The sequence below is a fragment of the Cyrtonyx montezumae genome, unplaced genomic scaffold, assembly GCF_038088225.1.
Source record: "Cyrtonyx montezumae isolate F1298 unplaced genomic scaffold, pur_monq_1.0 scaffold_23, whole genome shotgun sequence".
NCBI lineage: Eukaryota > Metazoa > Chordata > Aves > Galliformes > Odontophoridae > Cyrtonyx > Cyrtonyx montezumae.
This window is the reverse complement of record NW_027071970.1, coordinates 1,523,087-1,548,809: the sequence shown is the minus strand read 5'-3', so window position 1 is coordinate 1,548,809 and position 25,723 is coordinate 1,523,087. Positions and strand designations below refer to the sequence as shown.

Genomic DNA, 25,723 nt, shown 5'->3' with positions numbered 1-25,723 from the left:
GGCAAGGCCCAGCCCTCCTGCTTGCAGCAGGGCTGCCCGGGCTCTGCACTGCACCAGCACTTCTGGACCAGGCAGGTTGGAGCACAAAGCAGTGAGCACTGAGGCTGTGCTGGGGAGTGCAGTGCACCTTCACTTGTGAGGTCGGCCTGGTTAGCACCTTGAATTCAACTCAAACCTGGCTTTACTCTCTCTTCACCCCCCACGGCTCTCTGAATCTGCCAGGAAATCAGAAAGCCCCTCAGGAAAACTAAAGAGGAAAAGCTCTCCCAAGGAAAGCATGAGCTGCAGCTCTGCCAGCACAGAGCTCCTGGAGATGTCGAGAAGATGGCAAAACAGCACACACAAACGTGAAGCAGTCACAGAAACACGGGCACTGGGACATGACATGTCTCCAACCACCAGAACAGTCTTTGGGATCATGGCTCTAAAGAGTGGTTCGGAAGAGTTCTCAAAGGTAACGTAACAGCAGCTGTGAAATGCTAGGTTGCAAACTCAGGGAAGTTACAGCCAGAGAACAACAGCTTTTTTCCAGTGGACCAGGCTACACACGGTGAGGACTGGCAGTACACCCTCCTACATGCAGTGTTTACCTCTACTAGAAGGATAGGAAAAAGGGAACACACCGATCAGTTTCTAACCACGTAAGCTCAAGAACAATTCTTGGCCGTAGCTTGGCCACAGAGGTCAGCACAACACATCTCCCTTGCCTTTGAGGATGACTTTTCTGGCTACCAACAATTGATGATGGAGAGAGAGAACAAGCAGGTGGCTAAAATAGGGCATGGGGTCAATCCTGGTCTTCCTCCTCTCCACGCACGCCATTCTGTTGGGTGCTACATGCTGGCTTTAATACACCTGGAAATGAGCAGAGGTGGTGCCGTCCTTCCAGCAGCGCAGGGTTTCTACTGTGACGGAACGACAGAGGGGACAGGTCTTCTCCCTGTCAAACCACAGGCAGAGGCATTCTTCACAGAACACGTGCTGCAGAGACAAAAGGGCACTGTCATGCCATGGGCAGCAGGTCTGTGCTCGCCCCTACGTGTGCATGCCCCACAGCACCATTTAGGTTCATGGGGAAAGAGAAGCCAGCTAGCAGTCCTCAGGCCACAGGAAAAACAAATCCCCGTGTCATTAGTACATCAGTTTGCCCAAAGGTAAGGATACATTCTCTTAATATTATTATCTCTAGAAAGGATTAGAAGAGTCTAAGAAATTTGCTCTACTGAAATAGCTGAGAATAGAAACAGACTTTCACTTTAGCTCCCCTTTACCCTGTTTGCACCCCCAACACACTGGGTTAGCTTACAACCCTTTGCTTTGCTCAGACAACCTCCTTTCTTCCTCCTCACCCTTACAGCATTTGTTTCTGCTCTCGGAGCCCAGTCCTGGTCAGTAGCTTCCACATTCCAACTTCCCCTTCTATACAACACTCAGTTTTCACCCCTTATCTTCTCTCACATCCACTTCCACCACAGAGCCCCTTCCCTCTTTCCTGGGTGTCACCAGGGGGATCAAGGGCCAGCACACAACCCAGCTATTCTCCCAGCCTGGAGGAGCAGGAACAGGGAAAGGGAACGCAGTTAGGAGCTGAGGCCTTCTCAATACACACAGAGTCAGCAGTATCAGCTCTCAACAAGCATATGCAAAAAACAGCTTCCTCTGGGGCTTACAGCATGGTAACATCTGCACAGATGTTCACAGAATAGAAAGAAGCGTGCTTGGTGCACAGGTGAGTGGCTTGCTTGAACCTGAAACCTGTTATAATGCACGAGAGTGTGAGAGCTCTTCAGCAAAGGGCTCTAGATCTTTCTGCTGACAAGGGAGCATGTGTTCCATCAAGTTTTCCCTGCATGCATCCACAATCTCCACGACACAGATGTTCATCCCAACAGACAAAGCTTGACCAGGATACGATGAGCAACTGAAGGCAAATTTTGAGGGGAGCATGACCAGCCTCAGCAGCAGGCAGTGCTTCCAGCTGCCTCCAGCAGCACCGTGTCTGCCACAGGTTGTACCAGCACCAGGTTAGGACGGATGCATTACTTGGAGCATGCCACTCTCACACTGTAGGTTTTGCCAATGTTTACCAAATGAGAAACAGAAGAGCTCCCATCCACTGCCAGGGGTGACCAACTTCTACATGCAGCTCTACTTTTATTCCTGGCCAGATGTTCAGAGTCTGGTGCTGCACCAGCATGAACACAGCCTAACATGAGCGTTCTGGATCTGTGCCCCTCCTGCAGCACGTGCCAGCTGTTCAGTGGGACTGCAGGGCTGACCTCCATCTCAAGAGCTGTAATCAGACCCCATGGAGCGGAGTTCATATGGCTCAGCTATCATGAATCACTGGCTACCTAGAATGGGATATCCCAAATCCAGTATACATCCAATAAATATCCTATATCCAAGAGGGCCCAGCAAGAGCTTCCAGAATTGCCTGGGCTGGCTGAGCCTCTCCCTAGCTGAGGAAATGCCAGCAGGGGAATGTGACGTGCAAAGCTCAGGGCCTTACCTGGCACATAAGGATCAAAGGTTCCCTGAACTCTGCTTGGCAGATGGCACAGATGTCACCTGCCTCACTGCACTGCTGGCTGGTGGCACGGGCCCCATAGGTCTGTTAGGACAAACAGGGAAATGAAAAAAAAAGCACTGACAAAAGGTCTGAAGATAACCTGGTTCATTCCTGAGAATACACACAGGACTTGCCACACACAGATTTCCTGCATGGTGTGGGAAGGAAAGTGGTGCTACTCCACTGTGTGTGGGGAAGAGAGATTTGGAACCAGCACGCAGAACCCAGGGAGCCTGGGGTCCCACGTCCTGCCTTGTTTCCCCCTCGAGCCAGCTCCATCTTTTAGCATTTCCACTTGCAGAGTAATGATAATGAAATTTAATGAGCTCAACAGGGAGCTGAAAGGATTAATTCAGCATCATTTGCAGAGGTGTTTAGATGGTGGGAGGTGTTACTGTGAGCAAGGCAGACAACAGAAAAAACTAACAGCAGCAGCACACAGGGGTGTCCCACTTCTCCTTTCCAGGATGTGGAAGGTAAATAGTGTTAAGGAGGAGAAGCAATATCATCAGGGAAATGGAAATATGCTGAGGAGGAATGACCAGCACAAACCCACCGGACAAGCAAGGTGAACTCTATCAAACTTCCACAATGTTACATCCCCTCCCCCTACCTCTTTGGTTTTAATACTTTAAAATACAAATGGCAGTGTTTCACTGCAGCAGATCTGAACATCAGTACTGCACAACACTACACGGGGGGGGGGGAATTTCCATGCACTGCAGCATTCCTCTGAATGGCAACACACATCATGCACTGCATCCACTGCTTTAAAATCTTCCCCCCATGTTGCAGCTCAAAGTATTGCCAAATTAGTGAAGCCCTGTGTCGGTGGGCTCCCACTCAGACCGGGCAGGCCAGGCTTCCAGCTCTCTCTATCACAGCCAGGACAGGGCAGAAAGGTTCCCCACCTCCCCAACAAGAGGGACACCCACTTATCCAGCCATGGGCCAGCATACTTTTTTGACTATGATTCTGATACACTGAGCTATTTTCAACTCATTAGTATGAAGGCTCCACCTGTGAAACAGATGACCACTTACCTGTGGGGTACAAAGGACCTTCAGTGCTTTTCGGACACTTCCCAGGCGGCCACAGATGTCAAAAGACTGCAACAGAGACATTCAGTAGCTGGTATTTTTCATAACACGTGCATGCACACAACTCAAACTCTGGAACTTTACAGGGCAGAAAGAGGAGCAGTTGCTGTAGGGTAACATGCCCGCCCTAATACAGACCCTTTCCCACCCTAAGAACAGAGGGTGCTCAGAAATAAGGCAAGAAAACAGCATAGCAAGCTTGAGAGAGAGGGAGGGGAAGGTGAAAGAGTTGGAAATGGCTTTCCTCAGCCTCTGGGAAAAGAGGATTTCCAGGGCTGCAAGGATCTGCCACATAGTGTTAGGGAAGGAGTGGGAACTGCCCGTCCTGCTGGAGGGAGAGCAGTGATTAAATACCACCAAGGAAGACCTCAGGAATGAGAAGAGGAATGAGAAGCAGGACTAAGGCCTGGCTTGCTCCTGTTCACCTAAAGAAGCCTTAAAAGCCAGAAAGGAAATGAGATCCCAGTACCACAAATCAGAAAAGGGCAGAAAGTAAGGCTTGCAGAAACTTATTTCTGAAGAAAGACTGCAAGATGCAGTTATTTACAGCCTGGCAAAGTAGTACAGAAGTGTGGGAAAGGATGGATGATAAGCTCCCTACAAACATATAGAGGAGCAGCAAGAAAGGAAACAGTGGCAAGTGAGGACACAGCACTACTACTAAAAGGGCTGAAAACCTAATCTGATTTGCCATCTTCCCTACCTGCTGGCAGAGCTCTATAAACTAGATAAGAAGAAATAATTGGGCAGAGAGTAGCTCTGCGTTAGTCAGAGAAAGGCCAGATCTAACAGGGTGCTTGCACTTCTAACCCGGGTGAGGAGGAGCTCAGAGAGCAGGGATGCAGAAGGCACGGGCTGGCAGTGGACTAGCAGTACAGATGCACCAAAATCCCTGGGCTTGGCTTTCTTATTTTTTTTCTTTTGGTGTGTGAGCATGATTAAGTGGGCTCACTGCAGGGAATGCCAATGAGATCATCATACAATAGACGTGGAATCAAATGAAGGCACCGATAATGCTTCCAGTCAGCATGTAAAGAGCTCCCAGGGTCCTTCCAGTAATGCTTCCAGTCAGCAGCTAGCACTTGAGGCTGCAGACTGCTACAGATTTTTTCTCCTCTAACAAGGATAGGGATCAGCCCCCTCCCACAGCACAGCCCACAGCTTTTTCTGGTTGCCATGTTTATAACACAGCTCTGAATGCCTTTGCTCTGGTGTGTCCTGTTCTTGCAGCCTGTTTCCTCTTCTCTATTTTTCTTCCAGTTTCCTGTTGTATGATTAACTGAATTAATAAAGCCAAACAGTATTGTAGCCAAGATATGTTACAGACAGCACAGTTAGAAAGATCATCATAAAGGAAAGAGACAATCAAAATAAAAGAAAATGCTCATCCATGTCCTGGGCTCGCAGTAGGAAATTTCAAAGAAGAGATCTCCAGAAAGAGATCCTTTCCCAGTGGTGGTCAGCCCTTAAATGGGGTCTGGGAGAGGTGGAGCCAGGCTCCACCCTTTCTGGTCACACAGGTGCATTGCCTTCACCTGTGCTCCCATGGCTGACTCAGTGCTCACCTCAGGTGATCCATCAGTGGTTCAGGCTGTGATTCAACAGTTCCCATACACCTGTACCCCCATAAGATGTCCTATGAGTCCCTTTAATATCCCATGCACTGAAGTCTGAGTTGCACCCATCATTCTTCTAGCAGGCGGACTGCAAATCAGGCTCACAGCCAGCGAGTGCTCTAATTTGTCAAGAGAAGAGCAGCTGTAGTATTGCTAGTTTGAAGAGTACATCCCTGAGACAGAATTGAAAGCAAACACTGTCATACCACTTGGTCATCTCTTCCAGCATTGCTCCTACCCTCAGTTGGTGCTTCTGTTCAGGAACTGTAAGAGCTCAATGCCTTTACTTACAAACATCTGCTAAACCCAGAGGTTTCCATTGACGCGGTCCGGTCAGAGCACTCAGACAGCTCCCACTGCTCACACTATTTACTGAGCTTCGTGTGGGCAAAGGGGACGCAGCCCCAACCCAGCCCTGGCCTTCTGCCAGATGTACAAAAGGTCTGAGTGCCAAATTGGCTGCTGTGGTTTTTCTAATGTGGTTTGTGGCTTTGCTAATGTGAACTCCTTTGGGTGTATTTTCAGCGTCTCAGGCAAGGAATGAGACCTGCAACTCTTGGGATAGTAGAGGGGATGCACGTCCCTAGTATTACATGACCTGTATTGGGAGTGTGCTCCCACTGCTCCTGCTCCTCTCTCTCATTTTCAGTCATTGTCTGCTCTTAACCTGGACACATGTGCTGCCCTGAGCTGCTGCTGCACACTGACATGGGACACACCAGCCCTGTCCTGCTGCCTGCGCTCTGCTTGGTTCCCCTCCTTGCCAAGCAGGTCCCCACTGCTCCAGGTGCAAGAAACAGCACACAGGAGTGCAGGACAGCAGCCCCTCCACAGGTGCCCCTTCTCCTGCACAAACAGGGATGGCAGACAGATCACTTGAAGTCTGCCCCTGTCAGACTGCCCCACAGTCCCTTTTTCACATGCTGAGATAAGCATCAGTGTTGCAGTGAGCCAGACTTACTTGGATCTCCTTGGGGAAATGGGTAACGGTGCATCTGTTTGCTTCAGCTGCTGCCCTGCCCCGGCATAACAAGACTTGTCACATAACATGACACGTCTACATAAAGTCACACTTATTCACTTATGGCTGTACAGGCAGAATGTTATTTTTGAGCAAACATCAACTGCATTTGTTTGTCACTGAGGACCTCGACTTGTCTCAGAGACGCCAGCCCCTAGAATGGGGCCAGAAGTGCCTGTTTATCCAAGCAGGAGCTGGAAGTCCCTTAATCTGCCTGCTGCACTCAGTGCTGTAACAGAATACCTGCTCTCTCCCACAAGACAGAGGAAGGCTTAGAGAGAAACATTTAACTGCAGCAATCCATCCTTGCACTGAATCTACACGCCTGGAGACAGAGAAGCTCTCTTCTGATACCGGCCCCCCACGGCTCCACTGCCATTCTCTTCCAGCCTTCACAGAACAGACAGTGTGAGAGAGCAGCAATGAGCTCATCAGCCTGATGCAACACTGCCTGAGCAGTCACACTTCTCCCTCCAGCTCACCGATGCCCATAGTGCTGAAGCAGAAAGTTTTGGCAGCTGAAGCACAGGGCTGCCCCCAGCTGCTGCAGCTTCCCTTCCTGCCTAGCAGTGGCAACATCCAGAGGTGCCTTGCTCCCCCTCTGCTGTGCTTCTAGCTCTGCTCTTGCTGATTAATGAGGTGCTGCTCACCTTGCAGAGGCTGTACAGGATGATCAGGATCCCACCTAGGAAGTAACTGCTGGAGGGGTCGTCTCCCATGATGTATTTATACCATAACTGGATGGGGACGAGGGATCGGAACAACTGGCTCAGCTCTTCAATAACCAGATAAAACTTCCCCTGCAAAAAAACAAAAAAAAAAAAGGAGAGGTGATCAGTACTAGGAAATCCAAAGAAGAGCATTTAAAAGGTGCAAGGCTTGAAGTGTATGGACTTGTGTTCACCTGTGCACTGTTACCCAGGGCAAAGACTCGTGAGATGCAGTTATCTTTGTGGCCATCTAACCCAGGGCCCACAATGGATAACTGCAGCGTTTCTTGTTGTTCCTCTCACTCTTTGACTCATCCCACTACTATTTTAAAGTTGTGAATCTGAAGCTTTTAGAGCATGCTACGAGTGCCTATCCTCTTACATATCTGCACAGCACTACAGCACGTTAGCAGCTTACAGGGGATACATATAGAAAATGTAGATATACCGTCAATAATGAGAAGAGGAAAACAAGACAGGTCTTTTTCAAGCTATACATCCTCTGAAGGAGCAGAGATTTAAATGCGGGGTGACAGCAATCTTCGTGACAGCTTTGCAGATCACCCCAAAGAATCCAATTGTCTATTTGCCAGCATCCTTCCATTACCACTCAGGTACTGCAATATTTACAGCACACTGGCTCTGAAAAGCATGTTAGACTCTAAGATGCCACATTTTCCTCTCCTCCTTCCCCTTTCCCAACCCTTTGTTTCTCGGATTCAGACAGACAGGAACCAGAACTCAGAGAAGTCTCCACACAGTGCACCATGGGATTCCTATGGCTGTCATCTGCTAAATGCAAAATACCTGCAACAAATTTGTTGGCACTCCTGTGTGCCCTAATCTAGGTGTTCCTGCTCCGGCAGGGGGGTTGGATGAGATGATCCTTTCCAATCCCTGGCATTCTGTGAAGCAATCCTATCTGCAGAACGGGGAAGGCTGAGTTATGGCTGCAGCACAACGAAGAGTTGCTAAAGCAAACTTTATCCCAGTATCCCTAATCCCTAATGCCACAAACGCAGCGAGGCAAACTTTCCTGAGGACCTTAAGGTAGAAACTGGGGGGGCAGGGGGACTGCTGGCCTCAATAATACTTTCATTCTGCCCCACAGGGTCTATGAGGGAGACGTGGTGACAGCACAGCAAGTCAGTTCAAGCTGTGGTCCCAGGACTGCGCTTGAAGTGTAATGACATTATCCAGCCCGAAGAGATATTTTAATGTCAGCTTCCATTCGATCGTAGCAGGGAGAAGGGGGAAATTCCCCTGGAATTCTGCTGCACGGTCCCAGTTAGCACTGCCATCGGTGATGTCAGCGCGGGTCAGCAGCGACCACCGAGGTGTGCGGTGGGGATCAACCCGGCACCCAGCGGGACAGCGGCAGCCAGCGCCCTTCCCGGGGGCAGGGGGATGAGATCACTCGGCGGCCATCCCTCCGTACCCAGCAAATCGAATCCTTCGGAGAGCTCTGGCATTCTCATGATCTCATATCCCCCCCGGGACAGGGAGTGAGGTCACACCAGCAGTTGCTAACGGACCTGGGCTGTTTTCTTCCTTTCCCCCCACTCCCTCCTCCTCGTTAATCCCAGGTGGCATCACGTAGCAAAAATGTCACGGCAACAATCTGGGGGCTGGAATCAAGCAATTTATTATATTAGCACAGAGGGCTCTACGCTGCCTCGTGCCTCGATACAATCATCGGTTATTTCTGGAGCCGTTGTGACAGAGGGTCGCAGCCTGCTAATGACTGCGCTGTCACCTCCTTCCCTTCGCCTCCCCCTCCTCAGCCAGCTCTGATGAAAGCCACCGGCAAGCTCCAGGCTGCAAGCTGCTTGCTTCCTCCTGCCGGGCTCAGCATCTTTCATTCGGCCTTGCTTCCCAGGCAGGCTGGGCTGGGCCAGGTCACTGCTTGCTTTCCTGTTGCATCAGATGGATTTGGGGACATCTGTGAGCTCTGTTCTCTGAAGCCTGAAATCAGGGCGAACTCAAACTCTTCTCACTGAAAGAGAAACTGAAGCAGCTGAGGCCGCAGCACCACTGGCTGCAGGGCTCTGAGATGAATGTGCCACGAGTGACAAAACTCCAGGTTTTCCGGCCACAAAACTTTGCCCCTTCACAAAGCTTCACTGATTGCTCCCTGCTATGATGTGATCCTGCAGCTTGCCATGCACCAGCCTTGCTTAGCACCCTCACCACAGTGCAGGGAGGTGTTTGATGGAGGCACGCTTCCACTGCCTGCTCCCACCACCACTTGGCCGATAGGAGAGGCCTATGGTAGCTCAGTGATTGCAGAAGGGGCAAGCAGCACAAGGACGGCAGAGCAGCACTGAGAATTAGTGCTACAGCAAATGTTTACAGAGATGGAGCTTGTCAGGCATCTCAGCACAGAGAACACCCTTCTCTAAGCAGAGAAAGTGCCAAGGAAATAGAAGCAATTCTGCAGAGGGCCGTGCTGGGGATAAGTGTGGTCTTTTGAGCCAGAAGCTTTGAAAACAAGGTTGTTACCTACAACTTCAGCAGCAAAATACAGTCTTCTGATAGAAGGAAACCATTGCACGCAGCACCCATCATCTGTAAGTGCACTCAGTACTCCTTTCTGCCTTCTGCTCTTCAGCTCTGTTATTTCTTGGCTGAAGTTTTCTGAGCTAAATATTTTTTTTCCTGCCACACTTTGTGTGAAATCTTGAACTTCAGCTGCTCTTCATCCAGATTAGGAGGAATTGCGTGTTCTATTAAGCGTGAATACAACTATTTCTCCTCTACAGATCTTGGGAACAATGGCTGGAGGCAAGGCAAGGGCTGCTTCTCCTTCAGGTGACTTCTTATTTCACAGAAACCCACAAAAACCTAAGCGCTCAGCTCTGGGAACCTTCTCTTGAATGCAGTGTGATGCATGTCTGTGCTGTGCAGGATGCAGTGCTTGGGAGCAAGCCCACTGCCGGGCTGGACTGCAGAGACTCACTGGGATACGAACAGAATCTCAGCTCTGTTGCGTGGAGTCAGGCACCAGAACAGTCTCTGCTCAGCTCTCGTTAAGCACCAGGCTGAGTGAGTGAAAAGTACACTGCTCAACCTCTGCCGGGTCACAGCAAAGGCAGACATCGTACTGCAGAGGCAGCCTACTGAGCAGAAAAGGGCCAAGGATCCCTCTGTGTTTTTATGATGCTTGCTGCTCGCTCGCAGCGCTGGCTGGTGCACAGGACAGCTAGTAGCTGCTTTTTCTAAAAGAAAATTTGAGATGCTGAAGGACTAAGGTGAAGGTAAAACTGTTTCAGTGTCCAAGCTGGGATGCCTGGGCTTAGGGTTTTTCGAGCACTGACATTTACAGATCGCATTACCTTTAAATGTGAAACCAGATTTCAGTTTGCAGCTGCAAGCAGTTTCTCTACCATCACATAGGAATTAATTGGCAAAGAAAAGGATGGGATTTAATTCTGCGTAGCATTCGACTTTAACCTGCAGAGCACTCTTGTTCTTCCAGTGCCCTCTTTGCTCACTATGCACTTCCCAGTTTCTACAACAGTGTACCCCCTCGTTTCACCTGTGGGGTACAGCATACCACGTCTGGTGATGGATGAAGAGGTCTTACAGAAAAATAACATGAAATCACATAATTAAAAAAATCAATCACAATATACACAACCAAAGGGGGGCTCGTTACAGCTGCAGAAGCGATGCTAATTCCCACATAGCCTAACCAAGCACTGACTTTGGGCTCTCGTTTGACATAAGGCTTTGCATAAGCATGCATGTGCTTCCACAGAAGGAAATGGAGAGAGGCACGCTAAGGTTTTACACCGCGGAATTAAAACAGGATGTAAAAGAAGTGAGAGAAGTTGCAATGAGGCAACTGCAAGTTGTGATTAGCACTTGGGGGAAGTTCCAAGTCTCACTTGTTCTGCTGCCAGTAGCATTAGGACATATACTGAGGCAGGAAGATGCTGGGAAAACTTCGAGACCTGCTGGCAATTTGGATCAGAGGGGAGCAGACTCTGCCGAGATTTCAGATCATATTGCCAGTTTAAGGAAGGAGCAGTAAGCAGCACCGTGACACACAGGATGCTGGTGAAAATCCATGCAAGGCTAATGAGAAGCAATTCCAAAGTGGGTCTAGAGGGACTAGGAGATCTTCATGGTTAGTGTACAGCACTTCTGACAGTCATACCTTGGACAACTTAAACTGGGAAGCTTAAACTTGGAAGGTGCTTCTTTAGTTATGTAGCAGTGATTCAGAGCCTGTCAGGGAGAAAGAGTCACAGTTTCTCAGCACATAGTTCTTTCTTTTTTAACAAATCTCATCTTAAAGCTGCTGCAGGCCACGAGAGGGAATTCTTCACAGAACCACCACACGCTTCCTGTGGCTGTAGAGGTGCAATGGTCTGTGTTCTCCAAGCAGAGTGAATCTATTTCTGAGTGAGTTTCTCCCACAGTGCATTCAGGATCATCAAGGAGAGCATAACACCTATCTAGACACACCAATTTAGCCACGCTGACAGAGAAGATTAGGATTAACTTGGGAACCACACAGACAAGGAACTGGAAGACCACACTTGGATATTTTTTGTACCACACTGCTTATGTTCCTACTCCCAGTTTGTACTTGTTTTAATGCCTCCATATTTTCAATGAGCGGCATCTAGAGAACACAAACATTCCAAGCAATCGTTTTTTTTCCCCTACAACAGAGAAAGGTACTACACCAGCTTCTTATAAAATGAGTGATGGGTACTCAGCCCTATGATGAAAGAGGGGCTGCAGCAGGTATTAGGCTGTTGCCATCGCTATTGCAACTAACACAATCTCTCTCTGGCATCTTCCCACTTAATGTAAGCCTTCTGGAAGAGGCTGCAGCCTGGAGGAACTGTATGGCAGTAGCAAGCTGCTCCTCCTTCCCCATGATCCAGAGGGACCTGTTCTATGTGATGGGCTGTTCTACAGGAATGCAGTGTGCAAGAGGAGCTAGGTGTTCAAGGGACTTAAGAATTCTGCACGTGCAAATCATGTGTGTGGGAAAGGAAGGGTCAGTCTGACCAGTGAGAGGCTGGGTCCCAAGATTTTGAGCCACAGTATCTCACGGTGCTGAGCTCTGATGGAAAATGGAAGCAGGATGCTGAAAATCCTAACCACTGTGCTCCTTTTCCATACAATAATTGTCTAATTATACATGGCTGTTCACAGAGACAGAAACAGGTGGTGACATGATAACCAAAGTAACTACAGACCTCATGCTCCATTCTTACATGGAAGAGCACTGGGGCTACTCTAAATTAAGCCAGTTTCCATGATAAAGCTGTAACCATCCAGAAAACTTAGGGTGCACCTGAAAAGGGTATTTGGCCCAAAGTCCAAGTGCAAAATTATGCCAAGAATGGCTGTCACACACAGACCGAGTTTTTTCCTGAGATGGTACACAAAGGAAAAACAAACAAACAAACAAACCCAAACAAAACTACGCATATGAAATGAACCAACCAAAAATGAACAAGCAACCATTCCCAGAGATGCAGTGAGGAGCCAGCAGTGCCCGCTCGTGCACTTGCCACTGATGCAACTTGAACAGTCTATAGAACAAATCTCACATGAGTAATGCCAGTACGACCCTGGACTTAAACTCATTTGCAACATCCAGATTCATCTTTCAAACCTGATGGACAAATATTTACTCAAACAGTAATTTCGTGCTATGTTTTCAACAAATGTTTTCCTCGTGTATTTCCAGCCTTCTAGGCACACAGCCCTGGGCTTCCCTGGTGTTTTTGTAAGTGGGCTGAGCATCTGTACAGAACACGCAATGAAAGTTCTTACTTAGGGCCTTCTTTGTTCACCAACCATTGGGCAACAGTGTCCTTGGTACGTGCCTTTCCCCCCTGTCTATCTCAGGCTCCTACACAGTTCTTTTGTTCTGCTATTCTTTCTCTACCCTACCCCCATGTTAGTCTTCACTCCCCAGGATATCAGCTCAGATTGCTGACAGCACCATGAGGAGGGGATGGGAGACTTGCAGGCACCTGGGATTTCCTAAACGGAAATCTTTGGCAAATGTCTTTTTATTATTTATTTCCTTATTTTTAATTCCACCCCCCTCAAGCTGTCATTCCTTAGCAGTGAAAATGAAAAGCTGCCATTTACGTGTGCACAACAATGAAGGCTGCTGCGGGCCACATGGCTCCTGCAGTTTAATTTACTTCAATTCATTTTATATTGAACCAAATGATCTTATTTGCTTATTTTAATGGGCAGCCTTCAATATGCAGGGTGGGAGCCAAGCCCCCCTTCCAAGGAAATGGTAAGCCCAGCTGCTATTAAAACTTGCACTCAGCTTTGAAGGGTGCAACTCAGCTCTTGGGGTGAAGGGACACCTTTTAGCACAGATATGCACCTTCTCCCCCAAACCCTAATGCAGAGGTACGAGATCTGACTCTGATTTGGGTTACTTTCCTTTTTCTGTCACCTTTTTCTGCTATGCACGAGCTACTCTTTCTCTGCATTCCCACCTGACTGCAGTCCCAGACTCTCTTGGCACCTCTGTTTTTCCAGGCTAGTTTGGAACCTGCTGAAACTCTGGGATATTTTTCCATTTTCATTCTTCCCCTGGTGGGGACACCTGCAAAGATATTCTGTGTCTAAGATATTCAAGCTTGGAAAACTCTGGGCAGACATTGCTTGAATGCAAAGCATGAAGACTGCTATGAATACTGTTTTGGTTCCGGTCAACCTTTTCTGGGCCCAAAATGTTTACTACCATCTGTATTCAAACTGAAAAGACAAACCTCTTATTCTGCCTCTTAATGTTAACTTGTTTTTTCTCAGTTACAACTAAAGTTCATGCTTTAGTAAATTTCATTCCAAAGATGGTGAAGCTTCAGGCTGTCCTTCAGCAGCTGCAGTGGGTCCAGAATTGGGCCACAAAGACAACCAACGGGATGGAGCTCCTATAAAAAAGGTTGAGGGAGTTGGGCTTGCTCAGCTTGGAGAAGAGAAGGCCACAGGGAAACCTCACTGCGGCCTTTCAGTTCTTGAAGGGAGCTTACAAGCAGGAGGGAGAGACTTTTTGCACGGTCTGATAGTGATAGGAACGTGGAGGAATGGCTTTAAACTAAAAGGAGAGATTGAGGTTAGATGTTAGGCAGAAATATTTTACTCAGATGGTGAAGAAGCACTGGAACAGGTTGCCCAGAGAGGCTGTGGATGCCCCAACTCTGCAAGCATTCAAGGCCAGGTTGGATGGGCCCTGTGCAGCCTGACCTGATGGTTGGCAACTCTGCCCATGGCAGGGAGGATGGAACTAGATCATCTTCAAGGTCTCCTCTAACCTAACTCATTCTGTTACTCATTCCCATTGCCAGTGGGAAACCTCTACTTTTTCCTTCTAAATCTGTACTGGATCCAAATGGTTACTGAGTCACCTTAACCAAATGCTGCCCTTCCTGTGATGGGGCCATACTAAGAATTCATGACCATATACTTGAGACTGGGAGAACTGTTCTAGCCATAGTTTTTCAGTGTCCAAACAAAAAGGTGCATCTGAGGAGTTTAATACTACTCACTGCTTTCATTAATGACTTTAATGATAGAAACAAGAAGGCTTATCAAATGTACCATTGAGGCTAAACTGAGAAATACCTTGAAGGAAGAATCATAATTCCAAATCACCTTGACAGAACAGAGAAATGGTCTGTAAAACACGGGGTGCAAATCATTAAAGAGACACCAAAGAGAGTCCAGCAGAGAACCATAAGAAAAACAAAGATCTGGAACAAATGAGTCTGAGAAAAGACTCAAATTGTTTCTTCTATAGAGAAGACTGAGAGGACATACAAAGGTTTCAGTGTACAAAAGGAATAACATAATCTGATCTTGCTTCAGTCACAGTGGATATGGAGAAGAGATTTAAGAGAGTGACACTGAGAGGCGATGTATCACATTAGAAAAACAATGCAGGCATCAGTAAAAACTATATAACAGAGAAGACTAGAATCTCAAGGAGCAGAATGAAAAGCCAGACTAGCTTTCAAAGTGCCTTTGAACTTCCCAGACAAGGAACATCTGAAGAGCCTGCTCAGAAGCTGACCATGGCATGATCAAAGCCCCCAGTATTCCACCCATTGGCAAGCTTTATCATCTACTACTGCCGGCAAGAAGATAATGCAAGGAAATTCAAGATTAAATACCCCTATCCCAAATACTGCTGCTCTGAACTCTGTCCCTAACGGTGTAGCAATCCCACTTCAGGACTTGCATAATAAGGAGCCAGAGGCTGCTGCTCTGGCTACTTTTATCCACAGAGAGGCCCTTGGTGAATACTTCCTGTAGGGAAAAAAAAGCCCACAACCTTACAGCTCTACCATTCAGATGTATTTCCCCAACAGCTTGCTATCTGCTGTGATTAAGGAGCAGCCATCCAGTTGACAAACCATAGGCTAGGCTTCCAGCACAAATGCTAATACAAGCTTTTGGGAAGGAAGACAATAACTTTGTACCCAGTAAACATTCAGACAGGAGGTGGTAAATGCCTTGGTAAGAATTTGGTCAATGCCTAAAGCGCAGCAGAACTGTTTTAACTCAGAACAAGCTGATTTGGGGATAAAAAGAAGTCACCTGAGAAATACGATGAGCAGTACTGTGCTGGCTTGTAGAAGCAAGCAGGATGAGGGTTCTGGGAAAGAGCCCGGGTACATGGTTACCAGTTACTGTGGCATCCTGGGGTTCTCTTGGAGCTCCCCCATCTCAGTTTGATCTTGGTTAATTTGTTACACAGGATCTCATCAACGGTTGGCTTAATGGACGCAGTGTAGAGAGCATGCTAAAACCTGAATCCAGATCTGTAGCAGTAGGTAACAGCAGTCTCAGATGTCAAGGGACAGTGAGACCATCAACAACATCCTAAGACAAAAAGAGACTTAAAAAAAGTGAGAAGTATTGCTATCCAGAAAAAGGTATTAAAAAATGAAGCATCTGTGCTCTGAGTCATTATAGGCCCTTGACAGATGTGATCTTACCAGCCTCCCACTGTAGCTGCAAATAAAGCCCCCTTCTCTTTCTTCTCTCCCGACAAGGATTAATGAGTACTTGGGATAGCTCTCAGACAAGCAAGCAAAGGCTGTGAACCTTTTCCAATGCTGCCATTTATCTTGGGAAGACTATTCACATCATTTTTTCCTCCCCTCCCCGAGCTGGATTACGCTCTGACCTAGCACATTAATCTCCCCAAATAAAATAATAATAATTGAAGAAGAAGGAAAAAAAAAAAAGAGGACTTGGACAATTGCCAGAAATAAATTAATAACCACCTCAAACAGCCCTGCTGTGCAGGAACAAACTGCTCAACTCCCCTGCCACCCATGTCATTTGTAAGCAAAACTATTCCTAGTTTAGATATCCCCTTAAGTGCCCTGCCTGAGACTTTCATCGATTAATGATAATATCTACATCTACGTAGTGCCTTTCATACCAACAGCTGCCAGAAAGTTACTTTACCAAATACAAACAGTGCACACTCAGTGAGAAAGTTTAAAATGTTAGGCCTGGTGTGCATGTGATTTTGTACATGTTGAAGTATTTTAATTGCTTAATTAAAATATTTACTCAACTATGACTGGAACCATCGTTCCCTTGCGTGGCATCAGTAGCTTCAATTTAATAGTTACCTTTTTGACCCAAAGTGGAAAGTCAAGAAGATGAGGGTTTGCAATTTCTTTCTGTTAATAAGAAATTTGTGCCTCAAAAATACATATTGACCAAGAAAACAGAAAACAGGGCTCCGAGCAGCATCCAGCAGAAAAGCAGTTATCTCACTGCTAGCACTTACTCCTTCTCAAGCAATGCTTACCTTTCTCCAGACTTCAATCACTTGCTGGCATTGCCAAAGGCCTGCTCAGGTCTGTGTTTTTCGGAACCCAAAACCTACTGCCCAGATGACTGTGCTGAACTTTTATCAGAAGGTTTCTTATTTCTGCCCTCCCACTGGACATTTCTGGCCATACACATGTTGTAAAGATAACAGATTACCAAAGATACACATCTATGGATCCAGAAGGGAAGAAGCTCTTACCTTGGACTTGACAGCTAAGATGATCTTAGGCAGGGCAACAATCAGGCATTTCAAAGCAATGGTGAGATACTTCAGCACAAAGTCTGTGATCCCCACGATCCACATCAGGTCGAAAAAGTCCAATCTCTCAATGTTGGGCTTCAAAAATATAAGGCTGAAAAGTATGACAACAAGGTTCAAACACCAACAAGGAGAATCTCATTTAGGCTTCTTGATACCAGCTCTACCCACCAGTGGCCAAAGGTGGCCTAGGAACTCCAATGAACTTCAGTGAAGTTCTCAAGGGCAACAGCAATAAGACACACAAATGAGTCCCACGGTTCCTCTGGGCCTCTTGTCCATTTCTACTGAGGCCAGCAGGTTTCCCTGCTTTCAGATCACAGGACCCAAACATGTACAAAATCCATTTCTGAGATTTCAAGGTCTAAAACCTGCAATCCACACTAAAAAATAAAGAGCCTTTGGTCTAACAACAGTGCCTCTAGTCCTCTTTCCCTTGAAGTCTTGGTCATCAGTAGTTATGATTCCTTGGACAGGAAACTCACGGCCAAATTTAAGACCTCTGTGTTTTCCTACAGTGAAGCAAGCTTGCTACAGGTAGAGCTACCTTAGGAGCAACAGTCTCTAAAGCTGTGCATGTGAAATGAGTGGGTGACAAAAGAAGCACAGTACTAGACAGAACTACATCAGAAAGCTTAGGACTTCAGGAGGGTCATGCTCTGTCAGTGGCTCACTGGGTTGTATTAGTTAGCAACTCTCAACTGAACCGAAGCTCCAGAAAGGCAGTGGCCTTTACATAATGCTACTGACTGGGCTGAACGTCTGGTCTTTAAAGAAGGGGAGTCCAGGACAGCACAACTTCACATAGCCATGAGCAGGAACTATTGACTTGAGCAGCAATGAGTTCTGGACTCTACTCAGACTGAAAAAATAGGATTCCTGTTCACAATACTTACCTACCAAAGCCTCACAGTAGAAAGCAAAAACTTAAAAATAAAAATTAAAACATTAAAAAAATGGAAAGGTAAAATAAACAACCCAGAAGGAAAAGCCTGGGTGTGAATTCAAAATACTCACAACATGGGCACAGCACAACAGGTAAAATTAAACCCTAAAACAAAAACAGAATCAGAGACTTTACTACTACTTACGTACTAGAAATGAGTAAAGAGTAAGTAAATCAGGAAATAAAAAATAAATGAGAAAGAAGAAAAAACCAAAACAATTATTTCTAACTTCAGAGGTCTGGCCTGTGAATGGGCACAGGTCCCCACACCATGCACCAACACAGCTCCTGCAAGAAAGGAGTTTTCCAGTGAAGCCATTGCTGAGACTGTTCACTGTTAATAAACGATGTTCCTAAACAGTGTGTAGGATGGTCAAAGATTGCTGAAACCCTTTTATTTTGGGAGACCTATATCTTAAACTATTTCCATTCATGAGCTTAACCTTAATCTGCTTCCTAAAACCACACTGCTTCCCTATGGTGCAATAAATTTCTTCTTAGCACCTTCACACCTTTCTGCCATACCTCTTTTGTGTCTCCCATCAACTGCCTGGAGATTATCCCACAGCTCACCACCTCTCATTCTGACCCACACACGCATAACCTCTCCTCTCTCTCTCTTCTTGGATGCATTTACAAACACAACTTTCCAACGATGAAACCCTAATTCATCAGGAGCAATTCCAGAAGAAACAAGGGCTGTGGGCAGACCTTGGCTCCTCCGCTGCACAGGCAGCATTTGTGGGAAGAATCTGAGAAGCAGTGAACTAAACGAGAGAAGAAACACAATGTAGAGCTGTCTAGCCCAACTGACGTGTATTATGCACACTGTATACTCCAGAAAATATTTTCAGTCTGAAGTTCTAAGCTTCCTCCAGTGTGACAGATAATGCTCTAACTGGGATGATAATTCATACAATTTTAACTGAGTACCAGAACTACTTTCTCAAGTGACTAGGTTTGATGGGTTCGATAATGTTTTGTTTCCTCCTACTTATTCTACTAATATTTCTTTGCTGAAGTATCTTTGCTTCCTATTTGTCATTTAGTCCTCCTGCACAGTAAGCAGGGATAGTACTGAACCAAACCCGTGGATATTAACTTTTCTGTATTTGAGAAGTGCTTCAGTTAGAATTTGACAGTGAAGCCCATGTTAATCACACGAGATCCAGATGCCTCCAAGCCCTGAGTACCATGAGGTAACACACTACTGCTTCATCTCCAGCTTATTTCCAGTAACAAACTAAAAGCTGTACAGATCAAAGAGAAAACATGACAGGAAAAGTCAAAGCAGTTTGTCTGTTCTTATCTGCTTCCGACACCTTCTCTTTATATTCGGTCACAGTGGTCAAAAATCCTGTTATGAAAGACTATCCAACCTGCTTGGATACTTACAAAAATGGCAAGTGTATGTATTTCAAGCAGAAACTGTAGCATGTCATCACAGCTGGCTCCTTTAGAGCTGGTTATATCACTTACTGCTAGGAGCACAGTCCACTGATAAAAGTGATATGCATATTCTTTTCCTCCATTGAAAGGTATCACAAAGGTTTAACAAAGTCAGGAGACACAGTAAGTATTCACACTTCCTCCCGAAGAGTGAGAAGTGGGGTTCCTCCTTCCCACCCTGGCAATTACCACCTGCTTTCATCAAATGCAACAGAAATTCTGCCCACCTGTTGTAGAGTTGCTGGGAGCTGAACGTGTAGAGCAAGTACAGGGTGTTTCCAGTGAGAAAGGCCAAGATCCAGAAGACAACCAATACTGATCTCTTCTCCTGAGCAACAAAAAGCAGAAGAAATAAATTCCAAGTCTCCAGGGCTGCACTGAGCTTCTGACAGCTGAGAAATGCAGGGCCAACCCAGGGGACACATGGATGCAATTGAGTATTCAGTAATAAGTTATTTACACGGGACTAAGACTCACAAATAGGCTGCGAGGTAAAGACACTTAAAACACAAGCAGGAGTGGCTCTCACTCACCCAACCTCTGCAAATAAAGCAACCTCAGAGAAACTAATGGAAACATACTGGTGAAAATGACAGCCTGGCTTGTAGAACGCAGTGTTCAAAGATGGGATCTTTCTTGGGACACCTAAATTCCCCTGGTATTTAAAATGCAGCTTGAGACACAGTTTAAAGAAAGTCACTTCCATGTGTTGTACTCTGACTCTGAGCTTACACCTGTGTGGAATGGCACTTTGTGAAAGGAGCATTTCACGAATCTACCCAAAGTCATTCAGAGGAAGGCATAGCTAAATGAAACGTAGCATAACCCACAGCTTCATGCAGCATATATGGGTATTGTCTGAATACACAAAGGTTCTGGGACATGCCTTTCTGACTCAAGAACTAATTAAGGATCCAATGAAGCACAAATTTCACATTTTGAAGCACAAGGAATGTTACAGATGGAAGCTGGAAGGCAGAAGACCTTGCTGTGGGTCTTGGCCCTGTGTAATTTTGGAAAGCAATTTTTGCTCTTGGGAATTGAAAGGAAAAGCCCTATTAAGATTTATTAAGAATTCAGCTATCTGTAGCTACTCAACAGTCAGGGATGTTAGGTTGAGATTTAAAGCAGGCAGATTAATGGGCACAGTGCTAGAAAGACAGAGGTGCAAAGTGCAAGGCAATAGCAATCTATTACATGATTGTGCAATTCATCTGTTCATTGAGCACTGTATCACCTTTATTTCACTGCTACTGGTACATATAAATGTATGCTTGTGCCAGCCAAGTTATTTTTTTCTTAAAAAAAAAAAGCAATTCTTGTTTTCTTCTTTTGGTGCTGTTGAAGTATTCTGCTGGCACTGAAGACTGTAACACCAATATAGATATTTTGTGTACTAACAGAAATGTTGCTTGGGAGCAAAAGAGAGCAAGATGCTGTGCTTACCTTTAGAGCAACCTGCTCTCGGAGTGTCGAGTTGGCATAGGCAAACGTGCTGGCCATACCAATGCACACAGCAATCCCTGCAGAGAAAGACACTGTGAGCATATACAGCTAGGTAGAAGAACTTGAGGCCTAAGCCATCTGATGCCAGCATCTCGAGCTCTGAAAAACAGTTATTAAGTAATATTCTGGATGCACCAGGAATTAAATAAGCAACTGAAAAATGACAGTCTGGACTCACAAAATTCAAATACAAGCTGAACTGACATGAAGGTGCCACAATGAGCATTTGCCAGCCAGTCAAGTACAGTTTCTCCTAACAGCGGGACAAAAGAAGTGCTGCAAGTTGTGGCTGCACCACGAAGGAGAAATCAGCTAGAAGACAATATTACAGCAGCAGTTCAGCAGCTCCTAGGAGACAGGGCTCACTACCAAAAGGATATAGGATACCAAGTTTAAAAAACAAGATATTGCAGACATAAATAATGGTGGTTTTTGGGAATACCAGCAGCTACAGGCAGAGTAAACTCTAGCATTACTGGATTCTCTACGATGATGCCCTCAGCATATTACACCCAGTCTGAGTAAGGATGTTCAGACATCTCACACAGTGTCAGAGAAGAGGATTAGATGAGTGCTGAAGGGCTGAAATGCTCAAGCTCCAATAAAGAAACTATGATAGATGATAGATGATATGTGTATCATACATCACATGATAGACATATTCCTAAGGGAACTCTGAAGATGTTGACTGTAAACTGCAACTGCCAATGCTGTTTGGCTTGATCCTCCTCCTACAAGAGAGATTAGGAACAGGTATAGAAAGGATCTCCCACTTGCCAAGATAGGAAACAGATGGTTATAACGCAGATGAAAACAGCTTGCATTGGTATTCAGGCGAAAAAGCAGATCCCATGCATTTCAACACATCCCCCTTCATGCTAGAATACCTGCAGACGCTGCATAGGGATAAACACATCAGACACCACAGCACAGTAAAACTTGCTAACCACCTCGAGTCCCTCTACAATCACAAAAGGATAGCTGCTTACCAAGCTTATGCTGGAAACAGACTTTAGCCAAGAGGATCAGGATGAAGGGAAGACCCTTCTGCAGCCAACCAACCACAGCTTTTAACTCTGAGAGGGCCGGGGCTGGAGTCCCAGCCTGCTCATCACTGCCTTCCTCAGCGTGCCCGTGGCGGTCCCCCCCCGCCATGTGCAGTAGGGATGACCCGCGGTGATGGCCGTGGTGGAAATGATGGGGCTGCTGCCGGTGGTGAAACGGGGCTCCTTCTGGGCGGCTGGCTCCCTCCTCCCTCGGGGCTGGCATCTGAATGAACACTTCCCCACCTCCTGCTGAAGAGCCCAGGACCAAACCTGACTGGAACGGGGTGGCTGTGATGGTTCCTGAGGGGATTCCTGCCAGGCCGGAGAACAGCTGCTGCGGTGAGGAAGACTCAGCCTTCAGGCTTTCAAACACTCCGCTTTCATCCACGCTAGTTTCAGAACTGACCGTTTGGCTCCGGTTTCTGCAGCGGGAGGAGATGAAAGAAAAGGGATTGGACAAAAATTAGTGCCACAGAACTTCTTGGTTGCCTAGCCCCTTCCCAACAGTATCGTAGGTCTCCAGATAACAGATGTGATTTGCTCCTGGAAAGTCACAGTTGCAGAACCAGGGGCCAGCACTGATCACAGTGCATCAGCTCCTTCCTCTGAGGGTCAGAGCTCCCAAAACAATCCCTTCACCTTTGGAGGAACCAGATAAATGAGGCTTCTAACATCTAATTCAACATCTATAATAATTTTAATATTTAAAGAAACACATACACACACAAAAAAAAGACCACAAAAATTCACACAGCACAACCAAGAAAGGACACGTTATACACAAACTAATTAATCATGCTAACTCAGGGAAATGACCTGCCCTGACCTGCCCCCAGTATATTCCTTCTTTATTTAGGGGTGATCACTGTTTGTCCTGACAGTAGTACTAAGGAGAGAGAGGGTCAGCTGGAAAAGAGAAGTGCTGAGAGCTGCCTGTGTGCCCCTAATCCAACAAATGCTTTAAAGATATATCCATGAATCATGAAAAAGTTGTTTATTATTTATGTTCTCAGCAAATTAGACATGGAGGTACTCATGGACTGAGCAGAATTCATCCCAGCACTGATCCTTTACTAAATTTGTTGCATAAATTATAGGTAGATTCCAAAAGAAAGTTCTAGATATCTTCACCCAAAGATGAAAAGGAAGTACGCTTTCTTCACCTGAACCCAGAATACAGTTCTGAACATGTAGGAAGTTTGGATGAAACGAGTCAACAGAAGTAACATGTAGAAAGAATCCTTAGGTAGTTTAATGCCCTGCAGACAGCAAATACCTCTCTAACTTGCAAAAGAAGAGTAAAGAATAAATAAAGCACAGCAAGAGGCAAAGAACACAAGTAAGGCATGTTGCAGAGCTGCCATCTCCCTCGGTTTTAAGCTTTGGAGACTTCCAGCTTTAGAAATAGTGGTCACAATATGAGACAACACATGCAGGCACATATAGGGCCCCTCACTCTCTGCCCCATGGGCTCAGAAACCTCCCCAGGTTCCTCACAGGACACAGAGCACTGCTTTCATCTGACTCCAGGCACAGCTTCAAACTCCTCTGGGCATACCTTCCCACTAAGTAAAGCCCTCATAGTGTTTTCTAAAGCTACACCCCATTCCCAATGTCTCTCCACAGGTGCAAGCAAGGAGTCAAGTCAACAAGACAACACACACATCTCTATGGTTCAAAATAACCAGATCCTGGATTTTACACCTAGAGTTACAACTGTGGGATGCATACACAAGACAGGGACAGAACACAACAGATCTGGGCTTACTCCTGGGAACGCGAATGCACTGGGTGGGACTCAGTGTTACAGATAAATACAAAACTACTGTCTGCAACAATACCACCAGGATACACAACTTTGCAGCAGGAAGGAACTAATCAGGGACATATCTAAAAGATATGAAAGATGAAATGGTGAATCCGATGAAGTCAACCAAATCACAATGTCAGTGGCAACAGCACTTCATTCTACAGTCAGCAAACCTTCAGCCTGTGTCACTGACACGTACGTAGCTCCACCTGCAAAATCTAGAGACTGTTTGCGATCCAGACCTTTCACTTACAATCTCAGCTGAGCCAGAGCAATGAAATTTGTTAGTTCCACCTCAGTCTCATTAATTAGATTCGTTTATTCTTCAGGAAAAAAATAGAGTCAGCACTAACTCAGGGAAAACACAAGGGAATATTTAGTACCAGAACAACAAGAGTGGCAAGCCTCACTTGTTGATGTTACAATTACAGAAATGAATCAGGAGTATTTTGCTCCTAAATTTTCACACACGTGAAGCTAGATAGAGATTCTGGGATGACATAAATAATAACCCCAAATCTTTATGAAGGCTCTGCTCATACAGATTGACCTTTTTGGACTGGTAGTGCTCAGAATCCCTGCAGGGCTGTGCTGTGGGTTGCTCTTCCAGAGCCCCAGCGTCCTGCTGACTGAGCCAGCTGTCTCCATACGTGCCATACTGCACCACCAAATGCAAAACACTGTAGTTGGCAGCAGTCAATAGCTGACTTGAAAGAGAAAAGTAAAGTTGTCCCTAAACCCAGGCAGAAAACCTGGCCATATTCCATGCACAGGAAGAATATGTCTCTCTCACTTCTTTTGTCTTCCAAAACCACGAGACATGCCATACGCTGAAATCAAAACACTGCCACCTGCAGAGGAAAAGGTAGGAAAAACCAAGGAGGAAGAGGTACCTTTCAGGAGGAGCACTGTCAGTGTTGCTGCTATGCCGTCTCTGCATTTTCCTCAGCACCTTGAAACACAACACACTCAACATCAACGCTGTCAGTCAGCGATCCCAGCGTGACTAACAGAGATCCACCAAGCCAGAGTGCTGAGAAACCTCTTCAGCTAGTGACATGGCTGGTGTCAATCACTTGCTTCTCTGGAAGAGAGGCCTGCAACTGTTTCTCAGTGTACTCGTGAAGAAACAACTCTCAGAGCAGAGGCAAACAGGTCTCCAGGTTGGGCAGGACGGAGGCAGACCCCCTTCTGCAGCACAGCACAGCTCCCCAGGGCGTGCAGCTGTATGACGACATGGTCTGCTGAGAACTGGAGGACATCTAACAGCAGCTCCAGCTGTAACGTGGGTCAGTGCATGCTCCCTGGAGTGAGACGCCTTTCTCTTCTTCTGAAGAAACTTGCAGAGCAATAAAGAGCAAAACTGGGGGAAAACAAAAGAAAATGCGTGAATATTCTAAATGAAAAAATATAATCAAGGCATGACAGTGTTCTTTTAAATAGGCAGACTGTCCCTTTTAGGCCACAGATTGCTCTTTGCAAACTCAGCACAATGGTCAGAAATAATATCCATGTGTGCAGCAGATGATGTGTTCCTGCCTCACTGGAACTGTCAGTGTAGAAAGGGAAAGGAAAAAAGCTCTGAAAGTGTAGCAGCTTCAGGACCTCCTGGGACAAGGAGAGAAAATCCTTATTGAGTTATTTAAATCCCTGCTTTCAGGTGGCTAACTTCAGGGGAACAACCCCAAACAAACTATGCTTTCAAAAAAGAACAATTGTTCAAAAGTAAAGAGGAACAGAAAATCATCATCAAGGCACAGCACACGGTACCTGGCCATGGTCTTACACAGTTTAATGCTGTATTACTTATACAGAACTTGGGACATGAGCTATTTCTGC

General features: G+C 46.2%; 1 protein-coding gene across 1 annotated transcript; it reads right to left on the bottom strand.

Moving 5' to 3' along the window:
• Window positions 1-748: 748 nt before the first annotated feature.
• RNFT2 (ring finger protein, transmembrane 2) lies at window positions 749-25,053 on the bottom strand. Its single transcript, XM_065738747.1, has 9 exons — window positions 24,778-25,053; window positions 22,018-22,496; window positions 20,969-21,045; window positions 19,750-19,850; window positions 17,068-17,221; window positions 6,960-7,109; window positions 3,616-3,681; window positions 2,513-2,614; window positions 749-981 (listed from the first exon to the last, which is right to left on the bottom strand). Exons 1-9 carry the CDS (start codon window positions 24,858-24,860, stop codon window positions 847-849), a joined length of 1,347 nt encoding a protein of 448 aa, XP_065594819.1. The 5' UTR covers window positions 24,861-25,053; the 3' UTR covers window positions 749-846.
• Window positions 25,054-25,723: the final 670 nt, after the last annotated feature.

What these genes read in the sequence shown, in the direction of transcription:
- RNFT2 (XM_065738747.1), bottom strand. Translation starts at nt 24,860, where the DNA reads ATGTTGAGTGTGTTGTGTTTCAAGGTGCTGAGGAAAATGCAGAGACGG. An exon ending in TCCTGTACAGCCTCTGCAAG is followed by an intron (nt 3,682 to 6,959) that starts GTGAGCAGCACC and finishes TCTCTGTTGCAG; the next exon opens with TCTTTTGACATCTGTGGCCG. An exon ending in AGGTCCTTTGTACCCCACAG is followed by an intron (nt 2,615 to 3,615) that starts GTAAGTGGTCAT and finishes TTGTCCTAACAG; the next exon opens with ACCTATGGGGCCCGTGCCAC.